The sequence below is a fragment of the Atta cephalotes genome (assembly GCF_000143395.1).
Source record: "Atta cephalotes unplaced genomic scaffold scaffold00044, whole genome shotgun sequence".
Classification (NCBI taxonomy): domain Eukaryota; kingdom Metazoa; phylum Arthropoda; class Insecta; order Hymenoptera; family Formicidae; genus Atta; species Atta cephalotes.
Window position 1 is genome coordinate 866,879 of NW_012130108.1, and position 9,760 is coordinate 876,638.

General features: G+C 34.3%; 1 protein-coding gene across 1 annotated transcript; it reads right to left on the bottom strand.

Annotated features, from left to right (window-relative positions):
• Positions 1-514: 514 nt before the first annotated feature.
• LOC105622436 (phosphatidate phosphatase LPIN2) lies at positions 515-7,789 on the bottom strand. The gene is made up of 11 exons (XM_012203854.1): positions 7,601-7,789; positions 5,906-6,889; positions 5,703-5,836; positions 5,312-5,520; positions 4,859-5,038; positions 3,921-4,442; positions 3,748-3,829; positions 3,395-3,668; positions 2,819-3,322; positions 2,607-2,710; positions 515-665 (listed from the first exon to the last, which is right to left on the bottom strand). The coding sequence occupies exons 1-11, from the start codon at positions 7,787-7,789 to the stop codon at positions 515-517; spliced, it is 3,333 nt and encodes a 1,110-aa protein (XP_012059244.1).
• Positions 7,790-9,760: the final 1,971 nt, after the last annotated feature.

Below are 9,760 nucleotides of genomic sequence, written 5' to 3' on the forward strand. Positions count from 1 at the left end.
AGTGTCTAGTTTCTAGGCACGTTGTGTACATTGGCTAGTGTGATTAAATTCGATTGAGACTATAGAATGTATTTGGTATCATTTAACGCAAAGAACTTTCGTTATTTCTTAATATAACGAAGCTGGAATGTTTTGGCGTGTATCTTGATAAAATTTACTGTTCGAGGAGAGATCATATATATATAATAAAACTTGATCTCATTAACCTATTTTTATATATAAATGATACAAACGTGTACATGTATATATAAAAATTAAATATTAGAATTTTATATATTATGTATATAAGCGATCTCTCTTCTAGATCTTTTCACAAATTATTTAATATTTAAATAACAAATCCAATATGAAAAAAAGCATTAAATGCTCACATTAACTTTTCCTGATGTATTACATTAGACAATCACACCAGTCAAAGTCACTACGATCAACGCACAAAGTATAAAAGTTAGTTAATATGATAATCATCGTTCGTAGTCCAAGCAAATGACGGTTATAGAACAAAGACAGTTTCTTAGGTAATTATAGCTTGAGTATAAAGCTCCTCGAGTTTCGGTACTTCAGGTATCGGATCTCGCCAGTACGCAAAATTACTAAATTCATCGGTTGCGTCTTCTCGCCGTGCTGGAAATACTTGGTCAACGATGAAACTCATGTTCGAATATCTGTAATCAGAGAATAAACAAAAATTGCAAAGCACACAATAAAACAAGTTCATATCCTTGTGCCAACAGTATGGCTGAAAAATGAATGTTTAATTGCCATCTATATTATAATACTCGTTTACATAAAATGAATTCACGTGAAGTAAAGAAATATAATGAATTTTATCAATCTCGATCTTTTTAATATATTTGTTGATGTATGAAACAAATTTGTAGCAATATGTGTGTATATGTATACACACATACACATTAAATAAGTTGGATTAGAATATAAAGTTCATACAACACAAGAAATTTAGATTGAGAAACATATAATAAGCATATAATAAATTGCGAGTAGAAAAACCACATGGACATGAAAATCGTAATGTTATGATTAATTGTAAAAAAAATTGATATAAATAATGAGAGCGTATTTATATACAGTTTATAAGTTATAACTATTTTATAAGAATCATTAATATCATTAATGTTTGAATGCAGAATCAATTTATGCGAGAGCGATCGTGAAGTGCTTGGTTGAAAAATTATGAGCGATAAGCAAATAAAAAAATAAAATGAATTTGATAGACACGATGAACATTTCCTTCACTTATACATTCACGATAATATCTGAAAACAGTTATGAGTGACAAATTATATTAATAATCCCTTCCTCATTATTGCCCGAAACAAGTGGAAAATGTATCAAAATATCCCCAATGACGAGATGTTAGGATGGCTAGAAATAAAAGCATATCAAGCGATGATAAAAAAGCATGTGTACAAAACAAGTGCTTACCCTATAAATCATAAGAAGATAGAAGTTGTCGCGCACAACCAAATATGTTCCAAAATATAAGCAAATTATGGTTATATTTAACATATGTAATTTAAATATTTATAATTGGAAACGAGTTTCCCTGATTGTTTGTTATATCACTCGTGTGTTCTCAGTGTACTCACAGCATATATAAAATATATTTTAATTTTGTACTATGTCAATTATCACAAAATGTAGCGTAATTATGTATGGCAATATCTCAAACATAATTCAACAATGCATTAATGCCGGATATGCTATTGGCATATTAATATATAATACTTCAATATAATTAATTTAATCAATATTATTAAAATTTATGGTTGTGCTATCAGTAGACGTTTGGCATAGGTTGTGGCGGGAACACGTCATTGACGATATTGCACTGACGCGCATAACTGTAATCACAGAAATATCCGACCTATCAACACCCTCTGAAAATTTGTATTTCTATTTTTTTTCAACCAATAACTTCATTTTTGCTCAAATCCTTTCACAGTTTAGTAGGAAAGGTGACATCCCGTTTATTAACAATTTTAAATCATTAGTATATTTAAAAGAAATAATTTTGAGCATAAAAGCCGTCAGTAAGTATTAAACATAAAAATTAGTAAGTATTAAACACAAAAATTAATTAAGAGCAATAATATTAAATGTACCATATACAAATTGTAATTAGCTACTATTAGTTGCATATCCCATCTGAAAATAATACTACTTTAAGATTAGTTAGACACTTACATTACTCGAGACTAACTTACGGCATAGGACATTTTTTGCTGTTGAATTGCTTGCATTTTAGTAAATTACTAGAAATTATTAGAAATTCTACGTTCTAGTAATTTTTTTTGTGCAGTTCTAGTAATTTTTAAAACACAAGCAAGAAAAAATGTATCGCGTGCCATAAGCTTAATACAAAGTATAGCATTTAAAGAATTGCATTAATAAGAAGAAATGCTATAAAACACAAGAAGATGTTATATGCGTTAAAAGTATAAAAAAATAAAATAATGATTAAGTTATTATCATGTACAACAATGAAATAGACATATAATATCTTTATTCTGCTATTATATATTTCTTCACAGAAAAGAAATATTAGTTTAATAAACGACATAATAATATGACATAATACTTACGAAGATTGGAATGTCTGTGTCAATTCGTGCTTCAATTCTCCTCGATGGTTTATGGTAAAGATCCGCATTATAGGAATGCCTACTGCTCGATACGCCCACACATCCTACGTATAAAATGTTTTCTACATAGTACATTTATTAATACATTTTTTACAAAAAGTTTACTACTCATTTCAATTAATTAATTGATAAATAGAATTTATTATTCATACATTTATGCGATTTCCATATCCAGCGTAAAATGGCTCAGATCCTTCAGGAAATAACGCCTGAATATCTTTCAGACAGGATATCTTGAATTCTTCTGGCTTCTTCTCTATCACCTCGCGATGAAATGCCAGAATCAAACTCGTAGGATTCAAGAGTAACGGACCTTCTGGCAGCGTCAGATCCCCTTGTCTCAAGTTTCTCAGATATTCCCGAGTTCCACCAGCCTGGCCAATTGCTCTCGCTGAGAGATATAATAGTTTGTAGCCATTATTTTTTATCTTCGTAAATAATTGAGCGACCCCGGATTGAGCCCAATCCTTGCCTACTATTGGTAGGATGTGACCCAACACATCGGATTTCGTAATGGTGCCATCGATATCAGAAATAACGATTTTATCGTCCCACTTCCACTTGTAGATATGGCATTTGCAACGTTTCGTACCCTGGTAAGCAGTGGTTACGCTAAAGACTACTTCGTTAGCGCCGTCCTTTAGATCAAGACTAGCCTGTAAAGAAATTAAAATTCAGTCGTTTTTTCATATTTTATGCAATTGTGAAAAGTACATGAAAATACTTACTATCTGTTCGGACGAGAGTCGCAGAGTTTTACGATACTTTTCCGTGGACTCGTAATACGGTCTTCTTTCCACAGGTATCTTAACACCCGCTGGTTCGTTGTGATTACTGTCAGAATCCTCACCGCCACTATATCCTTCGCCTTCTCCCTCACGTGTTTTTTCAGTCTTTGTAAGTGTAGTTTCATTCGATGCAGGTGGCAATCTTGTACAAGATATTATTTCCATTATCTCTGTTGAGCTTGACGAATCTGTGTTTTGCTCAGTCTTTATTTCCCTGAAAAACATGTAATAGAATTAAAGAATGTAAAAAATAAAATATAAAAAAATACAGAAACTCGAGAGCTTCGATTTACCTATTAGCCGAAGGTAATTCATCGTTTGTCACAGTCTTAACTTCTACAGATTGATCTGGTGTTTGCACAGCAATTTCGTCGTCTGTAATAAAGAGAAGTCATATTTTATCAAAATAAGTATAACTATTTGTAAGATAAGAAGTTTTTAAAATCAAAAGTTTAAGAAATCTTACTTTGAGTATCCTGCGATTTTTTAGAAGGTTGCGTGGAACGCCTCCAAGAGAACCATGAACTGTATCCACTACGACTCTCGGACTTATCGCTGCTCTGTCGTTTCTTATCTTCATGTACCGGCAACGACATATATAGATTTTCGATTACACTTTGCGGTAAATGTCTTTGGAAAACAACATAGGTCAATACTATCCGACAAGCTGTAGTCCAATTGTAGAATTTCCCGTTGATTTTCACGACCAAATTCGGATTTTCATATAGTTTTGGATCGGTACAAACGTCCTCAAAGTGCAGTAAATTTTCGTTAAAAGCTTCCTTGGATGGTCCATTTTCATTGTCCAAACCACCGCATAGAGATAAACTTATTTCTATGCTATTATCGAATATAGAATGCTTTGGTTCCTCGAAGTCGCTATCCAAAGACTTTGGTCCACCGATAGCTCCCTCAACACTGTTGGGGCTCTGAGGTAAACTCGGTCCGTTACCTGATTCTGTATCTTCTTCATCTACCGTTTTTCCATCTAACATAATAAAACATAATAAAACATATATTATATTTTTTTACGTAAAATGTAGAAGAACAATACCACAAAATAAAACACAATCAAATGAGTAAACAATGAAAATTGAACTTTACACAGCATACAACTTTATTAATTATTAGTTATTTATCTTTACTTGTTATACTAAAAAGTTGAAAATCAATTCTTTTATTTTCTTTCTCAAAAAGCAAAAAGATAGTCCTATAAATTATTGAAAATATTTATATTAAATACTTCAAGAATATTTATTTCTAAAAAATAAGAATTTAAAAAAATTAAAAAATGCGTTTTATTTAATGACTATGATATGATAATTAGAAGAGCATTTACTGACATGTTAGTTTCGACGCATCATGCATTTAACATGCAAAAGCAAAAGCTAGTTTACCATATACCTTTAATCATTGTTGGGCCTCGATGTGAGGAGGGAAAGTACAAAGCCGCAACTTCGGGATCCAGTTCGTCGGCATTAAGATCGCTAAGATAAATTCCTTCCGATTCCGGATTGTGTCTTACGCGAGAAGTCTTCTTCATAAAGGAGAACATGCCACTGAGCATAGATCGTTGTGCATCTTCTGTGCCATTAAAAAAGCGAATGGTTAGTGAACAGTTAGTGATGAAGCATTCGAGTTAGTTTCTTTTCGTGAAAAAAAAGATTAAGAATTTTACAAGACATTACATTGACTTGTTATAATTGTATGTATCAGACTCAGGCATATTAGTTTCTCGAAACATGAACGATCGATAGTAGTAGCGTTTTCCATTTAGAACCGTACAATAAGATATTAATCATGAACAGTATATATGTAGTTTGACATGTTGACTGTAAATAGAAATCATGTACTAACTATTTGGCTGACTAGCAGTTGCCAAAGAATTTAACGAATTCCTATGCGACATATGCGCCGGCTCTGGAGGTGGACTGGGCAATTCACCCCATCTCCAACTCTGCTGATGACCCTTGTCATCTTCTCTCTCATTACTCTCTTGCGTAATTTTACGTACTTCAAATTCTGTATCCGATTGAACAGGCGAACATGGTCTGGAGTCCTTATTTCTTTTGAACATATTACATATGAACATAGTACATTTGAACATAGTATATTAATAAATACATCTAATATACATATATTAATGTAATATAATATAACATATAACATATATACATATACTAATATAATACACATATATTAATGTATTAATAATAAATAAATAAATTAAAAAATATAAATTACATACTTAGTAACTTCTGAGTCACTAAAGAAGTGGAAATCAGTTTCAGGTCGTTTTTCAATTACGTCCTGGGAGGATGTCGCTGATTCCGCAACGATATTAGTTTCTTCCTCTGCCATTGGAGGAGGACCCTTAAATATCTTCAATCAATAAGTGTGCTAAAATATAACAGTAAGAAATACAATGCTCATTGAAATAATATCACTTACCGTTTCGCTAATTGACTCTTCGGTAAAAACTGCATCAGTCTCACTCAATTCTGTCTGACTGATATTGCCATTGCTTGTTTTCCTCTGCGAGCCTTTCTTCTTCATAATACTCTTCCTCTTACGTTTCCTCTTAGTCGAATTGTTACTCTTATTCTCATCAACATTCTCTTCCTTCTTCTTGCTCGAAGAAGAGTTTGATTCGTCACTAGATTTTTCCTTATTAATGCTTTGAGGATCATCCGTAATCGGCCTAAAATCATTTTTCACCACGCTTATCTTACGAATTCTCTCGGACGAAGTAACAGCCACGAAAGACTTCGGACAAGAAATCATTGATTTCGGCTGCTCATTACTGATAGCATCCATATCAAATATCTCTTCGTCATCGTTCTTGTCGTGTTTCTCCTCCCATTTTTCCTCTTTCTCCTTCCAATCACTCAATAAAGCTTTCTCGAAATTTTGTCTCTGTTCGATCGAAAGCTCAGGAAAATTCTCCTTAAACAATCTCTCTTTGTCCTCTGTTTTCAAAGCGGAATACTGTTCCCTGATCATCTGCTGCTTCTGCTCTGGAGATATGGTACCGAAACTTTCCTTGAACATCTCATCTCGTTCTTCTACAGTCAATGAAGCAATCTGAAGCCATTTCTCACGATGTTCCGCGGGAAGATCAGAGAATTGTTCAATCAGAAACTTCTCCCGTTGATCAGGTGGCAAGGCGGACATCTGCTCCCATTTCTCTCGCTCTATGGAAAGAACTGAGTCTATGAGAATCTTCTCTCTCTGCTCCTGAGGCAAATCTGACAACAGATTAAATTTCGGCGGTGGGAAACAATTATCGGGTATAGGTGAACAGGCCAAATGCGGTGGGATTTCAGTGTCTGTCGGAGATCCATTTGAGCTAACTTCTTCAACAAAAAATGCTTCGCCAGAATCTCCAAGTTTCATATGAATTTCCCTGGGTTCTCCATTTATCTCAATGTCCACCTGTAAAAACATTTCTAGTATTATACGCAGCAGGCTGCAAATCCTTCAAATCATATATATCTTTATAAATATAAAAAATATAATTTTTTTAATACAATATTCATTTCTTATTTCAATGTAACAAAAATAAAAATATTTTTTCAAGAATAAAATTTTCTTTAAAAAAACAGTCTATTAAAAAGTATAAAAATATTTTAATAAAAATAAAAAATTATTTTTTAATAACAGATTATTACATGCAGTAAATTACATTTAAAAAATATTTAATTATAAGAAATAATATTATAATAACTATTATAATCATATGTTTTAATAATTACATATAAAAAATGTAATTTTTTAATATATCTATTTCTTATTTTAATAAAATTAAAATAAAAATTTTCGAGAACGAAGTAAGATTTTCTTTTAAAAAATCCGGTTTTAAAAACACAAGTGATAAAAATATTTTAATAAAAACAACAAAATTATTTTTTAACAACAGATTGTTACATGCAGCAAATTATATTTACAAAATATTTCATTATAAGAAATAATATTGCAATAAGCATTATAATCATAATTCAATAATTATCCCAAAAATTGATACAATATAATTGATAAATAATTCTTTTCAAACGACGCAACGAAGGTCAGCCTCTGATCGTTTATTATCGTATTCATTTGCGCAGAGATAAATTGCCGATAATAGGCGCAAATGCGAGAACTTACCACTTTCGCTCTGGAACGGAGTACGCCGAGTTTGCCGAAACGGACATGGAAGGGCGAGCACGTGAAGGAGCCGTCCGGTTGCTCGATGACGATGACATCGATCGCGCCGGTGAGCGTCGCGGCGTTGATCTCGTTGTAGAAGAGACGGAAATTGCTGATGATCTTGGCGATATAGTTCATGCTGTACATGTCCTAAGCCCGCGCAGCACAGGCCGCGGAATACGACCGACGATGGATGAGGGGGTGGAACGGGAAAGGGAGAGACACGAATTTAGTCGAAGTGTTGTTAGAAATTCGCGGCGCGGTGAAAGGGAAACGTAAGTATTCGCGGCAGTCTTCAGTCCGAAGGTCTCCCGCGTGCGAGAGAGAAAGAATTAGAGATGCGAAAAGTCGCGAAGAGGAGATCGCGAAATTATTATCGCTCGGCGAATCTATCCAGAGTCGTGATGATTTCGAGACAGAGTCAACGATTTCTCGTCCCTACGTACTCAATGACACCGTCACTGAAACTCGCGTTTCGCGGGTCGCCGACGACGCCGTTACGGCGACGGCAAGCTGTCAAGAACACCTGTCTCGCCGTATCACGAACGCACTTCTCGGTACTGTGACGTTGTGCGCGAATCCTGATCGAGCGCGTCCAGGATACCACGACGCGACGCGAGTATAAGCGAAGACAATTCTGGCAAACTCTCGACGCGAGACGAGAAAAGACGGACGCGACGTAGACGAACTAGGCGGCTCGGAGAGTAGTCTTTCTCTCCGCTGAGATCCTTTGTTCCCCCGTCGAACGTGCGTTAACAAGTGTAGACCTGATACCAGTGACACCACAAGCAGACGGTAGTCCGAACTGACGTTGCGCGCGGTCACGTGGCTCAGCCGGACCAATCAGAGCGGCCGGAGCCGGCGGTCGATACGGCAAACGTATCACGTGATCAGCCGGCGATGTTAGCGCGCGTTTCGAACGCGCCCAGCGCACGCACGGCACGCGAGTGACGCGAGAATCTCCTGAAACAAAGAAACGTGACATTATGCCCACCTGTGCGCTTGTCCGTGTGCGTGTGCACGGCATCGATTGTTTCTCGTCTCGACTGCAACGAGCGGTCTGGTGTCCGCCATTGACGAAGCGATTTCCTCGACATACTTCGAGTATGTCGAATCGAGGTGTGTTTTTCGTCGCTTCACACTATCTCGAGATTATCTCCGCCTGTCGGCGATCGATTCTTGATCTTGCACAAAAAAAATTGCTCGGAACAAAAGCGACTGAATTCACGTAATGAGATTTTGCAGGGATTTGGATTTTAATCTTGAAGAAATTAGCCACAGTCTCGGAAAAAAGTCATCTATCACAATTCCCTTACAGAAATCCAATTTAATACCGGCCAATTTAACTTTCTTAATCTGACGTTTATTATTGGAATCATTCAATTATAAATTTCAATTATAAATCTCTTTTCAAAATTGTCTAATAATACAATTTTCTTTATGTTACGTTTGCAATTTAGATAATTCTTATTTATAATCCGTTCTTATTTTAAGGCGTCTTAATTGATATCTTAAGATGCTAATACAGCCCTTTGACTGTACTTAAGATGATCTTAAATATAAAACTGAAGATAGTATTTATAATTCATTCTTATTTTAAAACCGTCTTAAGTAAGTTTTGAGATACTAATATAGTTCTCTGATTGATTCATGACATTAAAACTGTATTTAAGACGATCTTATAAACTCCAACTATGAATACCAATCTTAGGACGGCGTTCATAGTTCTTAAGACTATCTTAAATACAATCTTAAAATGCTAATCACAAAGCTATATTAGTATCTTAAAATGTTACTTCACTAGTCTAGAGTCAAAAACATTATGAATATCAATCATAGTATTAATTCTTTTTTATACGTTTTTTATATGAATTATGTCATTTTGGTTTCTTGAAATTAATTAATACTTTTAATTAATAATAAATAACATAAATTAAATGGATCTTACAGATACAACGTCAAAAATAGATTTTGTTATCAGCTCTAGAGAATTAATACTGAAAAGTAATGATTAATTACTTCCTTTGAATATTGAACTGAACAATTCAAAATAAGTAACTAGTCACATATCTTTTAGCATTAAATGTCTGTTACGCAGTGTCTACAATAAAACAATAG

Coding starts and splice junctions, on each gene's coding strand:
- LOC105622436 (XM_012203854.1), bottom strand. CDS start 7,789: ATGTACAGCATGAACTATATCGCCAAGATCATCAGCAATTTCCGTCTC. Junction 5,521..5,702: donor AGTGACTCAGAAGTTACTAA/GTATGTAATTTA, acceptor TATGTTCAAAAG/AAATAAGGACTCCAGACCAT. Junction 4,443..4,858: donor AGGCCCAACAATGATTAAAG/GTATATGGTAAA, acceptor TTATTATGTTAG/ATGGAAAAACGGTAGATGAA.